This window comes from Acinonyx jubatus, chromosome D3 (assembly GCF_027475565.1).
Source record: "Acinonyx jubatus isolate Ajub_Pintada_27869175 chromosome D3, VMU_Ajub_asm_v1.0, whole genome shotgun sequence".
Classification (NCBI taxonomy): domain Eukaryota; kingdom Metazoa; phylum Chordata; class Mammalia; order Carnivora; family Felidae; genus Acinonyx; species Acinonyx jubatus.
The window spans coordinates 92,130,070-92,152,390 of NC_069392.1; the positions used below are offsets into that span (position 1 = coordinate 92,130,070).

General features: G+C 51.1%; 1 protein-coding gene and 1 pseudogene across 6 annotated transcripts in view; one reads left to right on the forward strand and one right to left on the reverse strand.

Moving 5' to 3' along the window:
* Window positions 1–22,321, reverse strand: part of SLC66A2 (solute carrier family 66 member 2) — a 51,321-nt gene that overhangs the window by 14,278 nt on the left and 14,722 nt on the right. For 4 of the 6 annotated variants that reach the window (XM_053206093.1, XM_027069232.2, XM_027069233.2 and 1 more), the window contains exon 4: window positions 21,012–21,065. The exons of the other annotated variants lie outside the window; for them this stretch is intronic. In XM_053206093.1, coding sequence (XP_053062068.1) covers window positions 21,012–21,065 — 54 coding nt within the window. The remainder of the gene's footprint in view (window positions 1–21,011; window positions 21,066–22,321) is intronic. 6 annotated transcript variants of the gene reach the window in all.
* LOC113602326 (probable mitochondrial glutathione transporter SLC25A40) lies at window positions 1,019–3,547 on the forward strand (annotated as a pseudogene).

A 22,321-nucleotide genomic window follows, 5' to 3' on the forward strand; every position in this document is an offset into this window, starting at 1 on the left:
TAGCCACAAACTGGGCAAAATAGATGTCTGCAAAACACTGGACACGAGGCAGTAAAGGACAGGGATCTCTAGGAGATGCAATACAGGTGAAGTGAGCCCCAAACTGTCCCAGGTTCGGCCTGGAGTTTCCAGGGTGCAGAAAATGAAGGGAGAACCAAGCCAAGCCCCCAGAAACCCAGTGGGGAAGACAGAGCTGGGTCTAGGACATGAGGCGGCTGGAGTTTGCAGGACAAAGCAAGCACCGATCACAAGACCGGGCAAAGAACCGCCGAAAAAGGTAAGCATTCACAGGGTGCAGCATTCCCAAAGGACCAGGAGCAGTGTCTTCCTTTCAGCCAGAATGGGAAACCTCGAAATTCACAGGGCTTTAGGTAGAACATTGCTTCAGCAGTGGGGAGTAACTAGCCCAGGCTGAGCAATGCTCCGACCTAACTCATCTTAAAAGCAAGATCTAAAAAGATCACACTGTTTCCAAGTTACTTAACCACATCCCCAGAACAAAGCTCACAAATATTTATAGAAACTTAAAAATATTCAGCAGATAGCAAGGTAAAACTCACAATGTCTGACATCCACTCAAAAATTACCAAGCATGTAAAGAAACAGGAAAACGTGATCTATAATGAAGAGACAAACAGACCAACCGGAAAAAAAAAAAAAAAAAAAAAAAATTGGAACCAACATGAATGTTAGAACTGACAAGGGCATCAAAACAGTTATTATAACTATATTCCATTTGTTCAAAAGTTAGGTAGGGATACAGAAAATTATATACATATTTTTAGACTCTACTCCCTCCCAAAAAAACCATCTAGGGATAAAAATCACAACATCTGAGATGAAAAATGAATATATGGATGGGGTTAATATCAGATTAGATGAAGAAGAAAAGATTAGGAAATTTGAAGACATAGGAAGAGAAATTGCAAAATATAAGAGAAAAGAGAATTTTTTAAAAATTAAAAAAATAAAAATTAAAAAATAAATAAATAAGTAAATAATTTTTAAAAATAAAAATAAATTAAAAAAAAAGAGAAAAGAATTTTTTAAATCAACTGAGCATTAGTAAGCTGTGGAACAACTTCAAAGCACATAATATTTGTGTGATTAGAGTCCCTGAATTTCAAGGTTGGGGGAAGGCAGAAAAAATTGCTGGAGGAAAAAAAGGGCCAAAATCTTCCCAAATTTTATGGAAACGCTAAGTCATAAATCTAAGAAGTGCAACGGATCCTAAGCACAAGAAACATGAAGAAAACCACACCAGGGCACAACATAATCAAACTTCTCACCAAAACCAGTAATAAGAAGAAAATTATAAAGGCAGCAAGAAAAAAGGATATATTACATACAGAGGAACAAAGAAGAATAATGTCAGGTTGCTCATCAGTAGAAGACAAGACAGCAAGGGAGCAACGTCTTGAACAGACTGAAAGAAAAACGTGTCAGCTTGGAATTTTATACCTAATGAAACTATTGTTCAACATGAAGGCAGATAATGAAGATTTTTTTCACATTTAACAGCTTAAAAAGGCCGGTGGCTTCGGGTCCCTCCACTACCGTGAAGAGTCCTTATGGCTCCTTGTTGACCTAACATAGTGAATGCAGTTAGCCCAGGAGGCTAGCCCAACCCGCTACAAGGGTCATTCCCGCCTACTAGGGTTGCCGGGACCTCTTGCCCTCCTTCGCCAGATTTTCAGCTACCGATGTTACAAACAATAAAATAATGGAGCATAGAGTTGAGGAAAAGACTTAAATCAGATTTTTCTTCAATCAGTTAAAAATATGGATCCTGAATCACAGGGACCACAGATTATCAAAGTGACACCTCTTCAACAAATGTTTGCCTCTCGTGCTGGAGCTATCCTGACATCACTAATGGTAACTCCTCTGGATGTTGTGAAGTTTCAACTCCAAGCCCAATGCAACCCATTCTCCAAAGGAAAATGTTTTGTGTAGAGTAATGGACTTATGGATCACTTATGTGTTTGCGAAGCGGAAGGCAACAAAGCATGGTGTAAGAAGCCAGGACATTCCCATTGGATGCCTTTTTGAAAACCATTCGAAATGAGGACATTAAATCCCTGTGGAGTGGCTTTCCCCCTACTTTAGTGATGGCAGTTCCTGCCACAGTCATTTAGTTTACCTGCTATGATCAATTAACTAATTTTCTGAAATCAAAATTAGGAGAAAATAAAAGTCATATACCAACTGTTGCTGGAATTGTTGCCAGATCACTGTACTGGTATAATTATGAAGTCTTAAAGAAGCCGCTGTGTGTGAAATCTGGTTTATATGAACCAACATTTATGATCCACTTTACTTCTGGGGTAGTCTTGGTTATACTTCCGGGGCATTGTCTGGTTATACTTCCAGGGCATCGTCTGGTTTTTCTGCAGCTATCGCAGCTTTGCCCTTTGACGTGGCAAAAACACAAAAGCAGACACAACTTTGGATATGTGAATGTCCTAAAATTTCTATGCCTCTGCATGTGTCAGCGTGAACTATCATGAAGAACACTGTTGCTAAGAATGGGTATGCAGGATTATCTACAGGACTCATTCCCCATTTAATTAAAACTCTTCCTGCTTGGGCCATTATGATCAACACCTATGAATTTGGGAAGGCTTTTCCCAGAAGCAAAATGCTCTAAGACGGCAATACTAGTGATGCTGTTTCAACCTGAAATAACAACCAGAGCCAAATAATAAGTCAGAGACTCTTAGGCAAGAACTCTTTCACCATTATCTTGAAATGATTTTATTATTTTCTATTTTATAATTTAAATAAGTAGTAATTTCTACTTTGCCTCTAAATCATAATCCTAATTTAAAAATAAATTTTGTTACTCTAATTTTTGAGATATTGAAAACGGTATTCCAGAAATCACAACCATTAAATGTTCTTGTAAGGAAAAGAAAAATTATTCCTTAGCGCTGAAAGCAATAATCTGAGAGTTTTATAATTGAGAATGTTTCGGGTACATCATAATACTTTGAATTGTGTGCTGAATGATGTAGAGAGTCTGGAAGAAAAATGCCCAAGTCTTTTATGCACACTTAAATCATATACATAGATATTTAAGTATTTCAGCGAAGTATATAATAGATAGCAGGCTTTAAATAACATTATTCGCATTTACCAAATAATACCTATTAGATACCTTCTTTAATTCAAATGCATTAGTTTTGTTTTTTTTTTTTTAACTTCCTGTTGCTATTTTAAGGCTTCACCAGAGTTAGGATTTCTTCACTCAAAGGTATGGCTATTTTGTATCTTTATGAACCAAAATTAACTGTTTATATGATATAGATATTTTTGATAATTAAAGACTCTGTATAATGTTAAACGAAGTCCTTTGGACAGAAGGAAAGCAACACTAGATGGAAATACAGATCTAACATCTTCAGTTTAGATATGGTAACTAAATGGATTGGGGCACCTGGGTGGCTCAGTCAGTTAAGCATCTGACTTCAGCTCAGGTCATGATCTCACAGTTCATGAGTTCGAGCCCCGTGCTGGGTTCTGTGCTAACAGTTCAGAGTCTGGAGCCTGCTTCAGATTCTATGTGTGTGTGTGTGTCTCTCTCTCCCCCTCCCCTGCTCACATTCTGTCTCTCTCTCAAAAATAAATACACATTAAAAAAAAATTTTTTTTAAGATATGGTAACTAAAGGGGTAAATGTATTTGATTTTTCTTCTTATAACTTAAATCTCTTTGATACACAATTGACTATCAAACAAATATAAGAAACAGTAGAGTTTTAGCATATATAAAGCTAGATATGCCAAACAATCACAGGGACAGGAGGGGTCAGTGACGCCCTGCAGGTGAGGTTCTCAGCAGCATGTGCAGGTGGCAGGATGTCACTTGAGGAAGACAAAGGTAAGGGTGGACCATAAACCCACAGCAAATGCCCATCAACACGTGAATAAAGAAAGAAAACTTAAAATTAGGAAAGAGAGGGGCACCTGAGTGGCTCAGTCAGTTAAGTGTCTGACTCTTGATTTTGGCTCAGGTCATGATGTCACGGTTCGTGAGATCAAGCACCACATTGGGCTCTGAGCTGACACTGTGAAGCCTGCTTAGGATTTTCTCTCTCCCAATCTCTCTGCCTCTCTCCCACTCATGCTTGATAAATAAATAAATAAATAAATAAATAAATAAATAAATAAATGTATGTTTTAAAAAATTAGGGAGCACCTGGGTGGTTCAGTCAGTCGAGCATCTGCTCTTGATTTTGGCTTAGGTCATGATCTCAGGGTCATGGGATCAAGCCCCATCAGGCTCCACACTGAGCAGAGAGCCTGCTTAAGATTCTCTCTCTCCCTCCACCCCTCTCCCCCACTTGCATGGTCTCTCAAATAATAGGTAGATAGGTAGATAGTAGATAGATAGATAAATGTGTTAGAAGGAAAACTCAAAAAGAAATTAGGAAAGAGAAATTAGAACATATTTTGAACCGACTGAAACAAAAAAGCTACAACAAGTTGAATGCAGTGCTGGGAAAGACTCGCGGCCGCACGCATGGCCCTCGATGCCCACACTGGGGGCAAGCACACTGTGGGGTGAGCAGAGAACAAAGTAAACCCAGAGGAAACAGATAAAGGGAAATAAGAAGGATAACAGAAACCAATATACAGAAAACAGAACAATAGAGAAAATCAATGAAACCAAAGCTGGTGCTTGGAAAAGATGAATAAAATGGATCAACCTCCAGCCCGAATGATTAGGAAAAACAGAAAAGGTGTGAATGCGCTCCCAATGAAAAAGGTAATACAAATGACCCTATATCCATTAAGACGCTGAATTTGAATTAAAAACTTCCCACAAAGATAACGTCAGGCACAGAGGGCTTTCCTAGGGAATTTTATCGAATATTTGAAGAAGAAAAAATAACAATCCTCCAAAAACTCATCTAGTAAATTGAAAAGTATGAGATAATTCCCAACTCATTCCATGAAGCCAGCACTGCTCTGACACAGAAACCAAATAAAGGTGCTACAAGAAAACTACAGACCAATATCACTCATGATCATAGATGTAAAAACTCTGAACAGACTTCAGCAAATAAAATCTAACAATATATAAGAGGGTTAGTATATCATGACCAAGTAGGGTTTATCCCAGGAATGCAAGGCTGTGCCAATGTCCATAAATCAACCAATGGTAATGCACTATATCGTACTAAACTAAAAAGGAAAAACACAGGATCACATCAGCAGATGTAGAAAAAAAGCATCTGATAAAATTCAACATTCGGTCCTGATAAAAATCCTCAACACCTGAAGAACAAAAGGGAACATCCCAAACCTGTGAAAAAAACAACCCCACACAGAACCTGCAGGCAACGATCGTCCTCGTGGGGAGCAGCGAATGCCCTTCCCTAAGATCAGACACAGGGCAAGTGCATGTGCCACCTTCTGCCCGACGCCACACCCGCCTCACTGTGGCGAGTAAGCAAGAGAAAAGAGACGGAAATTTAGAAAACAATACCATATATGATACCCTCAAAAAGTATGAAATACTTAGGGATAAATCTGACAATGTGCAATACCAGTACGTGAAGACTGGGAGGGAAGCAGTGGCGACATTTTAAAAAACGTAAATAAACGGAGACACACACAGTGCTCATGTCCAGAGGTCTCAATGTTGTATGTGTAAGAGTTCCCAGAGCATCCCCAGGTCTGACGATTGTTCTAGAAGGACTCACCCAGGATGAGTTTAATTCCTTCAGCAAAGAACTATTGACAACGTGTGAAACGGTGTCGACCAAGGAAGCTCATTAGGGACTCAAGGCCTGGAGTTTTCATTGGGCGCCGGCCATGTAGACGCTCTCTGCCTGGCACATACCAAAATCCCAGACTTCCAGAAGGGAAGCAGGTGTTCACTGTCTACCATGTCGGGCCAACAGTCCCGGCACAGAGAGCCACTCCACCGGTTCTGGGAATGAAGCAAAGTCTCCTACAATGCAAGTTCCCGGACACCAGCCAGGGGCCACCTTTGCAAGCAGGCCTCTCCAGAGACCAGTTATGAGGCTGCTGTGTCAACACTTTCTGCATAATCGTAATTTTACCCAAACTAATCTAAGATCCAAGATAATCCTAATCAAAATCCTAGCATGTTTTTTGTAGAAATTGACAGATTGATTCTAAAAGTCATACAGAAATGCACAGCGTCTAGAGCAAAGTTGGAAGACTAACGCTGCCCGATCTGAAGACTTATTACCAGGCGACAGTAATCAAGACATGTGGCAGTGCCCAGGGCTAGAGAAGCAAATCAGTGCAACAGAACAGAGTCCCCCCACCACAGAAGCTCATCCTCGACAAGCACACAAAGGCAACTTGGTGGAGAAAAGATAGTCTTTGGACAACCATACACAAGAACAAAGCTGGGCCTGTGCCCACATCATAGACAAAATTAACCCAAAGTGGATCACAGATCTGAATGTAAAACCTGAAACTACAGTCGTACAAACATCTCCGCTAGGACACCAAAGGCCCAATCCCACAAAAGAGCAGACTGATAAAGCAGACTTCTTAAAAGCTGAAAAGACTTCTGCTCGCCAAAGGTAACGTTAAGGGAACAAAAAAAGCACCGACCGAAAATACTGCCGACCACACGTCTGACAGAGGACCTACGTCCAAACTAATAAAGAAACTTAAAACTCAGGACGAACGATTTTTGAGTTGGCAGACGTGGACACTTCACCGTGAAGACACAGGATGACAGACAAGCACAGGACAAGATGCTCAACATCCTTCGTGAGACGAAGACCGCAATGATATTGCCACTACCCACCACAGACGACTAAAACCAAAGACAGGTTTACACGGTGTAGACGACGGGGTGGGGCAGCAGGAACCCACACACTGCTGGGGAGACAGCGGGCGGTTTCTTAAAAAGTTAAACACGCACTTACCACAGGATCCAGCCCGTGCACTCCTAGGTACACACCCGAGAAAAGAAAGCATACGTTCACATAGAGACCTGTACCCCCATGGCCACGGCAGCTTCATCTGTAACAGCCAAAAACTGGAAGTGACCTAAATGTCCGCCCCCAGTGAGTAAGCAGAAAAACGGCAGCACAATCAGGACGGACTAACGAGGAAGGACCCACTGACGCGCGCTGCAATGTGGACAAATTTCAGGATAATTCTGCCGCGTGAAAGAAGGCAGACAAAACAGAGTACACACCATGTGATTTCATTTACGCCCAATTCTAGTAAAGGCGGCGAACGTGTAGTGATGGAGAGCAGACGGGAGCTGCCTGCTTGGGGGGTGGGGGTTACAAGGAGGAAATTTTGGGGGGTGAGAAGCACGTTGTCTCGGATCACGGGTGAAGGTTCCATGGTGAACACGTGTCAAAACCTACCCAAACCGCACACTTTAAACACGTGTTCACCTTGCACTGATCCCACCGCAGAAAAGCTGCGAAAAGCCAGCTGAGCTGCCCGAAGCTCAGGCCTGTCCACCCCAGGCCGCACAGCCACCCGAGGGAGCCCAGCAGCATCACCTCCACAGCCTAGGACTTTCAAGTTTGCTGCTCTCCTGCCGCCATGGGGCTCTTAGCAGCCACGTTCCCCAGACCACAGGACACACGTCCACCTCTGTGGGAAACAGCCATCAGAGCCTCTGGGCTCACATTCCTTGTCCCTCACACATGGGGGACCTCGCCTTTTCTGTGGGACCATTTCCTAACCTGGAGTTACAGGGGGAGGCATCACGGCCCACGCACACGTCCCCTCTGGTAAGGCAGCGGGTCCTCCAAGCAACTCGGACATCTGCAGGGACAGCCGAGGACACGGAGGGCTTCCCGGTTTTCCCTGACGCCGGCCTCTGTGCTCACGGGCAGAGCACTCAAACAGCGTGTCCACGGAGCACATAACAGGGACACATGAGAAGCAGCCCAGGGTGGCCCCTGGCCCCGAGGACACCGCCCCCGACGCCGCTCCCACCACCACGCCCCCTCTGCGCGCCTGGCCCCCAGCAGCACCACCCTTCCTGATTCTTCCCCACCAAGAAATTCTGCGCCCCTAGTGCCCGGCGTCCTTCCCCACACACAGCGCAGGAGGGGACTGTCCCACACGGACCCGGGGACCCTGCATGACAATCCTCACCAGGGACAAGTCTCTGCCAACAGCACCCAGGAGGTACTTCAGCACAGAACGCCGATTACCAAGGGCTGTCCCAGATCCTTCTGCGCACAAACGTCTTTAACAAGGAAAACGACACTTGAAGGACACAGCAGTCTCTTCTTAGATTAAGGCTGGATTTTCCCTAAAGCCTCCTTCTCCAACAGAACTGCAGCTCTGAGGTTTCCACAGCTCTCAGCCCCTGTGCAGACCAGCTTGCCTGCGCTAAACTCTGCAGATTAGCAGCCCCCGGCAGGACTGGCTTACTTTGCCTGCACCTGTACCACCAGATGAAGGCAGAAGGGATCGAATTTCCATCTGCAGCAGAAGCGACCTGAGAAGGACCGTTTCTAAGCCCAACCAGTAATTTTACCCAAGAGTGTGAGACAAACACGCTTTTGAATGTCATTAAGGAAACAAAACAAGACAGCCGAAGCTTGAAGGAACATAAAAATGGCACCCACGGAAGCCGCGATGAGGGCAGCGGCCCCGGGCACTAGTACACCCAGCAGCGTGCGCACAGTGCACACGAGCCGACCTGGAGCTCTGGTAGCGCCCTAGTGCTCTCACCACAGCGTCACCCACCTGCAAACACACGAACCGCTCGGCGGCAAAGGGCTCCGCCGCAGAGCCTCAATCACGGGCACGCGGCAAGGCCCGGCAGGGCCAGCCCGATGGCCACGTGTGTCAGCCCCTCCCGGGCCAAAGCTCCCGCAAAGGGCAAGGGGAGTGGGGTGTGCACAGAGCGCCAAGCTCTGGGGCTCATCAGGCCCCTGGGCCCGACTCCCCAATGAGGGACCTGAGGCCAGAGGGGCCTCGTCCACTGCCTCTGCCTTCTGGATTCCAGAAGTTAGCAGAGCCTCCTTTGGGCGTGTGCTCAGCACCTCCTCAGTGTGACGGCCGTCACCAGGGGACCCCAGAGAGCAGCTCAGTCTCCACCACCTGACCCCTCCTGGCACCGAGCCGGTCCCAAGGCAGTTATCCTGAGACCCCGGGGAAGACTGAGGGCTGCTGCCGGGGAAAACGCACACATCCCAGGTTTATCTCCTAAGACAGCAGCACCAATAAAAACTGAACACTTTTAACGATCTATAAAATAAACATCATTCAGCATTCCCAGGACAGTTGAAGAAGAAACATTCCTTCTGAATATATATGATTTACAATAAAATGACAACACAGTTTAGGAAACGGCAAGGGACCTAAGCAGACATTTTTCCAAGGACGACGCACAAATGACCAAGAAGCTCATGGAAAGATGCTCAGCATCCCAGGTCGTCAGGGAAGTGCAGTCACAGCGTCACTGAGATTCCACTTCACAGCGTCTATGACGGGAACGAAACGACAATAAACACTCTTGGTGAGGACATGGAGAAACTGGGAATGTAATGTGCAGCTGGTGGGAATATCGGAAAACGTTCTGGAAGTTCCTCAAATGACTGAACACGGAGCTACCTGTGGCCAGCAACGCTCCCATGTGCGTGCCCAAAGAACTGAAACATGCATCGTGTACAGACTCGTACACGAGTATTCACAGCTGCATTATCCCTGAAGGTAGAAAGAATCCAAATGTCTTCCGATGGGTGAATGGATAAGCAACACACAGTCTATCCATATAACGGATCTGGCTTGGCCTTGGGAAGGAACGAAGCCCTGAGGCCCGCTACCGCATGGATGAATCTGGAAAACAGGGTGCTGAGTGAGAGAAGCCAGTCACAAAAGACTGCATCCGGTATGACTCTCTTGTGTGAAATATCCAGAACAGGCAAATCCAGAGACAGAAAACAGAGGAGTGGTTTCCCAAGGTTGGGGTCAGGGGGAAATTGGGAGGGATAGGGTTTCTTTTTGGGGTGATGGAAACGTTCCATAATTAAACCTTTTTTTTTTAAGTGATTTCTACACCCAACATGGGGCTTGAACTCAAACTCCAAAGTCACATGCTCTTCTGAATGAACCAACCAGGTGCCCCAAGAAATGTTCTGTAATTAGATAGTGGCGATGATAATACAACATTGTGAAGGTTCTAAAAACCATTGAATTGTGTACTTTAAGGTGATTAAAATGGTGAATTTGCTGTGAATTTTATCTCAAGAAAATTTCAAGGGTAAATTTTATGGTATGTGAATTATACCTCAAAAGACAAATTTTAGTGAACAAAATAGTTTTAATGTATATGATATTTTATAGAGAAAAATACAGATATAAACAGCCACGTTAGTAAGTATATTTTCTAATGCTGGAGTTAAAATACTTCTTTTAAACTTCAAGTATAAGGTGCTGTCCTTTGTATCCTGGATCATTTAAAATAAATTCAGCAACCCATGAACCCATCAGGTGTAACTGATACATTGCAGTGAATTAAACCAAGCGGTAGGGAGAGAAAAGTGGGAACTAGATAAGCAAAAATGTCAGCCGAGGATAATACTGGGTAAATACAGAAAGCATGAAATGAGATTTGCAATGAGGAACACAGAAGATGCTTTTTAAAAAGTACAGATTCCTGATCTGTATCAGATAGAACCAAACTTTTTCTACACTTCTGAGAGATTCCTATGTCCACACAATTTCATTAATAAATACTAAAATAAATTTTAAAATAAACTTAAAGAGAGTTCTGGCTTCCCTCTCAGGAAAAACAGGTGCTGTACCCGGGCACAGGGGAAGGCAGCCCCACTCTTCAAAAGGAGCCCCCGAGGTGACCCCTGCACCTGCAGTGAGTGTCCCGGGAGAGGTGCGGGTAAGGAGCCCGCGCTCCAGGCGCTGGGACAGGACACGGGAGGGCTAACCCGAGTCACACCCCCTCAGCATTTTTACAACCTGCACACCGACCAAGATGGGATGTGTTAGGTCCCACAGGGTGTTTTCTAGACAAGACTTGAAAGCAAGGAGTTTAGCGCTGAACAGATGTGTGCAGGGCGAAGGACAGGCCAGCCTCCTCCCAGCCATGGTCAGCCCTCCCTGCCCCTTAACTGCTGCTCAGAGAACGGCTGATAGCCACGAGGGATTCCTCATTACTTAAACGTCTGGAAGTCCCTACCTGTCAGGGCAGTGGCTTCCCTGGGTTGGCAGACTGACCCCTTCCTTGCCCGCAGCCCACGAGGGTTCCCATTCAGCCTCACCCCCTCCAGGTTCACCGTCTGGAGAACACGGACAGGGAATCTGCACCAGAAGATGGCGTCCTGATGGGCACAGGGACCCGATTTCTCACCCGCTGGCGTTCTGATGCTCCAAAGGCGACGAAAGAGATCTGGTCTTTCTAAGAGGATGCTGAGCAAGCCGCACGTGAAAAGAGCAGGCACTTTGAGGAAGCTCGTGAGTCAGGAGGAAAGTGCAGGAAAAACATCGCAATGCTGGCTCCAGATGCGAACAGACAGCTGTACCGGAAGCTGTTTCCTACCGGAGCCCGAAGGGGCCGTGGTGACACTAACTGCCTCACAAGCCCCCAGCGGACCCCCCCCCCCAGAAGACAGGCTGAGTGGTAAAGCCTTCCCTCAACTGTCACACCCCCACCCCACATGCCCCACACACTACACGCTTCAGCCACACCAGACCACCTCCCTACCCTCACCCAGGCAGCCCCTCCCCCAAGGCCAGCTCAGACAGACCCAAGCCCCCCCATCGCCAGCCTCACCACATCTGTCTTCACTTTCCCCCCTGACCCCAGTCCTCTGTCCCCCAGCCCCCTCTTTGTCTCCAGCCTCCCTCTCTGTCTCCCAGTCCCCCCTCTGTCCCCTAGTACCCCCTCTGTCCCCAGCCCCCTGTCTCTACTGGCCTCCCCTGAGGCAGGAGATCAGGTTAGAGAAGGCTTCCCAGGGACTGACTCTAACCACCATCCATCAAGTGTGGTGTGAGAAGGCACAGAAGCTATTTTTTACAGCCGAGGGCTCCAGAATTAGAGTCAGTTCTGTTCTGACTGCGGGAGTGGACTCCCTCCGCAGCCCGGACGGTCACCCTGATGATGGAAGCATCGCCTTGGCCGAGGTGACCACAGATGGCCCAGAGTCACTGCAGGAGCCTGCCCCGTGCAGTGGCCACACGAGCCGCAGACGGTACGAGAGGTGGAAGGAATCCCCAGCTCCTTTTCCCCTCTGCTGACCCTGAACCCGTGAAGTTTTCCAAAGAGCAAACTCTAGTCCTTTCTACCGACCCCTTCCTCTTCCTCACCAGGCAAGTCCTTTACACGGATGCCCTCTCCTCGCCACAGCCCCCCGGCAGGCCTACAGACCTGGCCACGTCCCCAGGGAACAGCCAGGGTCGCGCAGAGCCAGCTCCAGTGAAAAGGTGTCCCGGGGAGGAGCCCCTGCTGCTGGGGTCACGGCCAGTCCCTCACAAGTGCTGACACCACGCCAGCATCGGGCATGCACACACCCCAGCTGTGTGACCTTGAGACAGGGCCTAACCTCACAGCGCCTCAGGATGCCACGCTGCCCCATGAGGTCACGCCATCTGGTAATTAAGACCCACGGGCACAGAACGAGCTCGGCCCACCCTCGGCAGCCCTCGTGGTGAAGCCACCCACACGCCTTCTTCCCGAGACATGCACACAGGTGCTCGGCCAGGAGGCCGCGGTCTCAGAGGAACCCAGGGGGCCCTGGGCACCGACACAGGTGTGTGTGCGGTATGGCACCTCATCTCCCTCACCACAGGGTCCAGTGGGCCCAGCACAAGGACGAGGAGGCCGGTCAGTGTCCTTCTGGCCCTGGGCCCTCTGACCCACCACATGGGAATTACAGTCCCTCGAGCTGGATGGGACCCCAAGAACCTCGAATCCCAACACTTCACTGGCCAATAGAAGCAGGAGTTGCCCCGATGCTCCTCCAACGATGAGAAACCAGGAACAGCATCTGGCTCCCGCGGTCTACACTCCCCAGGGGCAAACACAGCTCACGGCACACAGGAGGGGCAGGCGCCAGGGACCACCCCCACCAACCAAACAAAACCCCCTTCTAGTGCCCCCAGTGACTACCCTGATGGGCATGCGCACCTAGAAGAGAGCATTTTCTTGTATATAAACTGTACATGGAGACGTTTTTTAAATAACAGACCCCCTTCTTCAACCTCCATGCACTAACTCCACTCTCAGATCACGAAGACACATTTCACAGAGAAAAGGAGGTTGTTACAGCTGCTGTGGGAGTTCCCACTGAACAAACTGCGGGGGGGGGGGGGGAGCTCCTCTGCGTCCCCACCAGGGCAGGGGGCCCCTCCTCTGCACCCCCGTTGGGGCAGGGGACCGTCCTCTGCATCCCCACTGGGGCAGGGGACCCTCCTCTGTGCCCCCACCAGGGCAGGGGGCCCCTCCTCTGCATCCCCGTCGGGGCAGGGGGCCCCTCCTCTGCATCCCCGTCGGGGCAGGGGGCCCCTCCTCTGCATCCCCACCAGGGCGGGGGGCCCCTCCTCTGCGTCCCCGTTGGGGCAGGGGGCCCCTCCTCTGCATCCCCATCAGGGCAGGGGACCCCTCCTCTGCACCCCCACTGGGGCAGGGGACCCTCCTCTGCACCCCCACTGGGGCAGGGGGCCCCTCCTCTGTGTCCCGGCGGGGCAGGGGGCCCCTCCTCTGCACCCCCACTGGGGCAGGGCGCCCCTCCTCTGTGCCCCGGTGGGGCAGGGGCAGCCACCGGCCTCCGCATGACTGAGGGACTCCACGGTGGCCCGGAGACCACGTGCTGTCACGGGATCCTGCCAATGCAGCTTCACCTCCTGTCTCTCAGCCAAGGGCTGAGGAAAGCCAGCGTGCCACCGAGGGGGCCGGGTGCCCCTCCACACAGCCCCGGGCCTCGTGGGGTCACAGAGGGCCTGGCCAGGCAGGGACCAAGGCCAAGTGCAGCCCCGCAGCTTGTGGCCTGACCCCAGGGAGGCAGCTGGTGGTCAGGCTGCTGAGAGAACCAGTGCCTCATCAGCTGTCTCATTCCACCCCAGGGAACGAGAGCAGCAGAGACCCCAGCCTTCCCTGAGGAGGAGACCCCCCGCCCTCTCGGGTCATCTCTTAGGGCTCCATCGCAGACCCCATTAATGACGGAACAGTTACATAACCTGGAGCGGTCCCTGCGCCTCCCAGACCTCAAAGCCCGCCAGCACCCCCGTGTGGCCTGTCCCCGCCGGTGCAGGCAAAGTCCTTCCTGCTGGAAAAACACTGCAAGAGACCACGGGGGCCCAGGGTTCAGGCCTGGGCGCCGCAGGTAGAGGGAGGCCCAGCACCAGAGGCCACAACCACAACCAGAAGCTGTTGGAGAAAGTCTTGTGAACCACACAGCCACGGGCTCTCCACACGAGCCACGTTCAAAAGACCCCCATGTGCCCCAAGCGGCATGGACAATGCTGGGGGCTCCGGCCACCGTGGCTGGTCCCGGACCCCAGCTCCCGGCCTCCCCGGCCCCTGCCCCCAGATGCCCACAAACCAAGGGGAGGCTGTGAATGGAGGGCTGCCCTCCAGGGTACAGGGGCGCTCCCAGGGTCCGCGACACACACCGTGACAAAGTAAAGCGGGCCAGCCAGGGCTGAGCTGCTGGGCGGGCCAGGGCTGCTAGCTCTGTCCTACAGGAGAGGACGCCCTGATCCCGCGTGGCAGGCAGCTACAGAGCGAGCAGGGCCATTGCCCAAGGGGGGAAGGCAGGTTCCCAGAGGGCCTCGTACAGCAGCCACAGAGACAACATGCTGCACGCGGTGGGCGCCAGGAACAGAGCCGAGCGCCCCACGTGTCGCGGTCACTCTGTGGGCCCTCACACTGCCTGGTCCATTGGTGTCCCCCGCGCCTGGGCACACAACCCCCCGCCCCCATCCCGCAGACAGGCTGTGGCTCCACACTGTACGGCTTCTGCCCCGGTGTGTGCGGCAGGCCGGGGTCCACAGGCTGGGGTCCCCGCGGGAGCGGGAAGGGGGCACAGCCGGCAGGAGAACCACCGAGGGCAGAAGTACACGCAGATGGGGGGGCGGGGGGGGGGCTGCACCTATGGTGAGAGCCCACCCATCGGAGAGTGCAGGGCCCCAGGGTGACCCAGGAGCAAACACACACAAGGCTGCCAGCAAAGATGGGGGGACGCGTGGTCCTGCTGTGAACATGGCTCTGGGGCCCCAGCCCGCCTCTTACTGCTGTGTGCCTTCCTGGCTAGCGATCCAACCTCTCTGTGCCTGTAAAATGGGGGAATCACAGCACACTGTGCATAGGCCAGCATGAAAATTAAACGACCGATTTCCCGTAAAAGACTTACAACAGCGTCTGGCACCTACTGAGCACTGAACGTCAGCTACGTTTAAAAACAAAGTCTACCAAACAAAATCCCCGAGGCCAGGGCCACATCCCAGGCGGCAGGTGGCCTTCACCCCTCGTAGCTCCATCCAATGGCAGTCGTGCTGTGCTGCTTCCTGAGATTAAAAGCTCACCAACCCCCCACCCCACCGAGCCCAGCAGGGGACCTGCCCATCACCAGTTTCTGATGAAGAGAACAGAAATTGGTGGGGCTCGGGGGCCAGCCCAGGCCTCTCCCTGCACTCAGGTCCCCGCTCCCTCGGCGCCCCCTCCCAGCCGGCTCCCCACTGGCAGAGTCCAGATCACCGGACACACCCGCGGCACCCTGAGGTGACGGGACGTAGGGACCCAGCAGCAGGCCAACCAGACACGGGGTTTGGTCAGTGAATGAGGCACAAGGCCATGCGTCCCTGTCATGGCCATCACACACGGGAACAGGATGAAAGACTGAGGGGGAACGGGCTCTTTACATCCTTTCAAAGTGTCCCCCAACGGGTACAAACCACCCGCAGAGGCGTGGGGGCCGGTGGAACAGCGCCGTGTGGCCCCCCCCAGCACTGGAAGCACGGGGGACCTTCAGCCAAACTGCCCCAGGACCCCCAGGACAAAGATCTGGAACTGAGCCCTGGGAGCGGACGGCCAACGGCGAGGGCAGCTCTGGCGTGGTGAGGCCGCAGGCGCCAGGCTCGTGGGACCAGGCCCCGCTGTGGCCGTGGAGGCACAGGTCCTGCCTTCCAGAGGGAACACTGGAGGACGTGGGTGTCACCAAGCACCGAGTCAGCAACTTGTTCTCCAACAGCTCGAAAACACACTACCAGATTCCCACCTTAACTCTACGGTCTCTCAAAAAATTTTTAAATATTTAAAAATCAACTCTCCGTGAAAACAAAACCACCCCGGGTCAAAGAGACACTCAGCTCTCACCACACAGCTCTCCTGGAAGCTCCCCGTCCCCCGCCCCTGCCCAAGCACCTGTGCTTGTCTCTGTGACCCTGCCGAGTGCCCGCTCAATCCAGGGACACAGGGACACAGCCCTGACCTACGACCCCACGTCCCCGAGCTCACACTCCAACAAGGAATAGGGGGGCGCCAGGCTCTGGGGGGCATGTGGCGCCTGTGGGGCCACCAGAGAAAGCTCAGGACAGGGGCCTGCGGGGCTCCTGCTGTGCGGGAGGGAAGCCACAGGGCAGGGGAGGAGGTGGCTTGCAACCACTCTGCCTGGACAGGGAAGCAGGGTTAGCAGAGACAACAGCGCCATCTGGCTGTAGGACTGCAAACGCCCTCGTCAGCCTTCAGAGCCGGGGTTCACTCCATCCGCCCACACCCACCCCCACCAGGCGGGCCTGGGGACCAGCGGGCGGGCCAGGGGACCAGCAGGCCGCTGCTGTGAGACACAGATCCAGGGATCCAGAGGCCCCAACCCACCCGAGGGAGCTGAGCACGACTGAGCAGTGAGCCAGAGCACTGGCCCTCACTGCAAAATGCTCTCAGAGAGTAAGCCCATCACGTCCTCGTGGCTGACCCCCCAGCAGAGGTGAGCCCGTCTTGGGTTCCGTGACGGGCTGGCCTTTCTGGCGCCCCTCAACTGCAGCAGCCTTTTCCTTTTATCCTACTGCATTGCTGGCTCTTTCTTTTGCTGCTAATTTCTGGTTAGTGGGCATCCTACACTGGACAAGAGGCCACAGGCTGAGGCCCCGTGCCCTGCACCAACAGTCCAGCAGGAGGCTGGTCACCCCGGCCAACAGTCCCGCAGACAAGTGCTTGAGCAGTGACTCTCCACACAAGCACCCTGGACTCGGGGGAAAGAGCAAGGGAGGCCTTGACACAGAGGGACGGGGACGTCGTTTTACTCCAAGTCAAAACAGCACCCTCACTTACAATTACAGTTTGAAGGCGACCTCTAAAAACTCAACGGAGGACATGTCCTATTCACATGAACACGAAGCCAACCAAGAAGCGGCCAGGCCCCGAGTCCAGCCTTCAGGGAAGCTCCAAATAAAAACAGACCGTGCTCTCCTGGCCCAAAACATCCCGTGTAATCCCGGCTGCCAGGGCTCCAGTCGGGTAACCCAGTGAATGGGACAGAGTGGCGACGTGAGGGTCTCTGCAGACGCTCTCCCTGGCAGAATAAGAGAACGGCTGTGAACTCTAAAACACCACCATTGACAATCTCTGGAAAGTGTCCTATGGCCATACAGCAACGAAGACACGTCTACTTAAGAAAAGAGGGTTTGAGACATGACCCCGCGTGACAAAAGCTCCACCCCGGGTGGGGCGGCCAGAGCTCCCAGTGCGGGCACAGACTCTTCTCACCTCTGGCTGGGCTCCCGCTCTGCTCCTGGCAAGAAGGGCAGACAAGTCAGGGCTCCCTGCCCACCGGGATAGACACTCCACCCCGGGCGCAGCCAACAGAGGGCACTGTCCTGACCCAGCTCACGGGGTTTACGGGTCCCACGGTGGGAGGAGCAGCACGCCGCCCCAGCACGGGTGCCAGAGCAGGGGCTCAGAGGTTCTGTCCCGGAAGCGGGGGGTGTGAGAACAGCCAGTTCTGCAGCTCTCCCGAAAGGGAAAACCTCTGCTTAGAACACAGTATGAACAAGTTCAAGCCCAAGGGCGCTGACAGAACAGTGGGGAATCTGGTACCTGAGCAATTACAGGAAGCTGGAAGCTCCACTATGGCAACAAGGGAAACAGACCCGGTCGACATTTACCAGACACAAACAGCCAAGGAGAGTCATCCTGGGGACACCGCAGTTCTCAAAGACTACCCTCAAGACACCCCCTGACCCCCTGCCTGGCCTCAACTGGACCAGACCCGTGCACGCCCCAGCGTGTCATCAAAACCAACAGAGCAATCAGCTAGCCATTAGAGGAGGCTAACAGATGAGCGTGACAGCAGTGGAGGCAGATCACCCCGGGGCTTGGAGGGGACCAAGTACATCAACCAACCACAGCCTCAGCTGGGGGAGGAGAGGTGCAGAGACAGCGCCCATCCAGCCAGGTCACTAAACAAATAAGCAAACAAGCCTCCCCGCAGCCAAGGTCAGGGGTCAGTAACTAGAATTGCTACAGTATTTTGCAATACAGTTTTCAACAAAACATTGAGAAATGCAAAGAAATGGGAAAGTGGCCTGCACAGAGAAGAAAAATAAAAATAAAATAAAAAACAAAATTGCTTTTGAAAGGGAACAGCTACCAGACTTAGCAGAAATGCCTTCAAAACAGTTATTATAAATATGTTCAAAGAACTAAAGGAAATCAATCATAAAGGATAAAGGAGGGCAGGGGTGCCTGGGTGGCTAGGTCAGTTCAGCGCCCAACTCTTGATTTCAGCTCAGGTCATGATCTCACAGTTCATGGGATTGAGCCCCATGTCGGGCTCTGTGCTGACAGTGAGGAACCTTCTTGGGATTCTCTCTCTCTCTCTCAGCCTCTCTGCACGCCCCCCCACCAAATAAATAAATAAACTTAAAAAAATTAAAACTAGAACTCCTCATGACCCAGCAATTCCACTACTAGGTATGTATCCAAAGAAAACAAGAACAATAATTCAAAACGATGTGTGCACCCCTGTGTTTACAGTAGCATTATTTACAGTAGCCTAGATGTGGGTGCAGCCCAAGTGTCCACCAACAGGTGAATGGATAAAGAAGATGTGGTGTGGGGGCGCCTGGGTGGCTCAGTCGGTTAAGAAGATGTGATGTAAATATGTACAGTGGAATATTATTCGGCCAGAAAAAAGAAGGAAGTTCTGCCATTGGCAACAAGGATGGACCTTGAGGGCATTGTCAGTGAAATAAGTCAGACAGAAAAAGACAAAAATACCATATGAGCTTATTTATATGTGGAACTCTAACAACAACAACAACAACAAAACAAAGCCACAATAAGCCCATGGACGCAGAAAACAGACTGGTGGTTGCCAGAGGTGGGGGGTTCAGGATGGGTACAATGGGCGAAGGTAGTCAAAAGGTACAAGCTTCCAGTTACAAAATAAGTCCGCCATGGGGATGTAATTTACAGAATGGTGCCTATAGTTAACGATACTGTGGGGGCGCCTGGGTGGCTCAGTCGGTTAAGCATTCGACTTCGGCTCAGGTCGTGATCTCGCAGTCCGTGAGTTCGAGCCCCACATTGGGCTCTGCTGACCGCTCAGAGCCTGGAGCCTGTTTCAGATTCTGTGTCTCCCTCTCTCTCTGCCCCTCCCCTGTTCATGCTCTGTCTCTCTCTGTCTCAAAAATAAATAAACATGAAAAAAAAAAAACAAAAAACAATACTGTGTTGCACATTTGAAAGTGGCTTAGCGAGAGTAGATCTTAAAAGTCCTCATCCTAAGAAGAAAATATCTTGTAACCATGTCAGATGACTGACGTCAACTAGACTCACTATGTACAACACACGCATTTCACAACGTACTTCACCACATATACAGTACATACGAACGTCCGATAACATACACCTGAAAGTGATGTCATGTATCGATTACACCTCAAAAAACTTTAATTAATAAAGAATTGGTACCAATTTTTCACAACTGAAAATGGAAGAGGAGGGAACACTTCCCATCCCCAACCTGCCTTACGAGGCCAGTACTGTCCTGATATTAAAACCACAGTCATCACACACACACACACACACACACACACACGCACGCACACCAATATCTCTTGTGAACATGGACACAAAAATCTTTAACACAATACTAGCAAACAGAATCCAGCATCTTATAAAAAGGGTTACACATCATGGTCAGGTGGGACGTATCCCAAGAATGCAATGTTGGTTCAACGTACAAAAATCAGTCAATGTAGAATAAAGGACAAAAACCACACGATCATCTCAACAGACACAGAAAAGCAGTAGACAAACTTCAACGTTGTTTCAGGGCTACAACAAACAAACGAAACAACAAACTCAGAACAGAAAGGTTCTTGCTTCCGCTAATCTGAGGCATCTGTGAGAACCCACGGCTGACATCACACGTAGTGGCAAAGGGATGCCGTCTCACTCAACTCGGGAGCAAGACCAGCTCGGCCAGGCTCACCGTTGTAGCCATTTCGGACTCTAGGGTAATTGGGCAAGAAAAAGAAAAAGTATCCAGACTGGGAAGGAACAAGTAAGCGTATCTCTATTTGCGGATGATGTAATCTTACATACAGAAGTCCTAAAGTATCCACTAAAAAGCTAACAGCACCAATAAACGAGACGCACGAAGCTGCAGGATACGAGATCGACGTATGAAAATCTATTTTATTTCTAGGAGATAGCCACATGCAATGCGAAATGAAATCAAGAAAACAATTCCGTCCGCCACGGCAGCAAAAAGAACAGACTTAAAAGCGTTCGGAAACCTGAACTCCGACCACCTCCTTGTCCCCGCCTCTCTCCTACCCTCCCTCCCTCTTTCTCTCACACTCACACACACACTATGGGCAGGTTTCTAGGAACTAGTTCATGCTTAACAGTAGCAGGCTATGTGTTGGTTAGTTTGCTGGGGACGTGGGCGCACTGGTACCATGAGGCGCACGCGCGGGGCAAGCATGGCCGTGAGGGCTGAGCGGGGACAGAGCCGCACAGAATGAACGAAGCAGGGGCTCCAGCGGGCGGGCAGCCTCGTGCGGTGTGGTACGTACCCAGATATGACCGCCGGGGCGGGGGCTTGATTGCTTCATCCTGGGTATCCGCAGCTACATTTAAAAAGAGAGAAAAACAGAAAGGAGGAAGAGAAAAGAAAAACAGACCGATTTTAACACGGGCAAACGGCTGTGTCTCCCAGTCCATTTTGCATTTCCTTTTTTAAGAAACACCGGAAAAGAAGGACAAGATCTTGGTGTCTGAGTTTGAGGAAGTTTACTTTCTGAGTGATTTTCCTCCAAACCTACCCTCTTCCAATGTAAGTCCCCGGGGAAGGAGGAGGAAATCTCGGGCCAAAACGAAAAGTCACCACATTTTCACTGAATTTCTAAGGTCAGAGATGGCATAAAGCCCACGGCTTGCCTGCTCTGCTGACAGAGACAGCAGGCGGTACCCCCATTTCCCCTAAAAGCTCGTCCATACACAAGCTCTGACTGCAAGACAGCTGTCCCAGGTCAAAGCTCTTCAGAAGGCTGCCTGATAAAGCCGTTTTCAGAGGACACTCAACAAAATGCCCTCTGGGAACAGGGAACTAGTGCAGCATGTGAACTGGCCAAGCGTGCGGCTCAGAAGCAACGGCCCGTTATATCGGGGGTACCGCGGTACCCTGACCGCTCCCTGAGCCCCAACGCAGCACCCAAGACAAGCACACAAGGCCTCCGTTTGGAGGGAGCCCAGCCCCACCCGAGTCCCCCCCGCTCCGCACTGCCCAGGACGCAGCCCGCGGCCCTTGAAGACTCGGCCAGAGTCCCTCCATGGTGGGAAGAGTGAGACTCAGGCAGGCACTGGACCTGGCCACAGAACGGGGGGCAGGTGTGTGTCATCCGCCCCAGGCGAGGCAGGCTCCGCCTACAAATGGACATTTTGCAAGTAAACGGCTAAAAGAAAATGCCAGACTGGCTATGTGGGCTTGGGGACGGCACATGTCCACAGACCCTGCTGACCAGGAGTTGCTGCCCCTCCCACCTGAGGGTTTCTTGACCCAGCAGCACCACCTCCGGGAACCGCTGGGCTCTGAATAGCCAGACTCAGCTGGACTTCCTCAGCTTCCTGCATCTGTTTCTTGATTGAGGCCAAGTTTACTGCTCACCGACACTTCCTCTAAAGATCAGGGTCCCAAAGTAGAAGGGGAGGGAAGGAAGGGGACGCAGGAGGGACTGCTCACCGTGGCTCCGGTGCAGTTCAGACACACCCATGCCGTCTCCCCTCTCGCCTCGGGCCTGATTGTGCCCGGCACACAAGCTGGAAACACGCCAGGCAGCAGGGCAAGGCCAGGGTGGAGGCCCGGAGCGGGAGAGTGCGGCCGGGG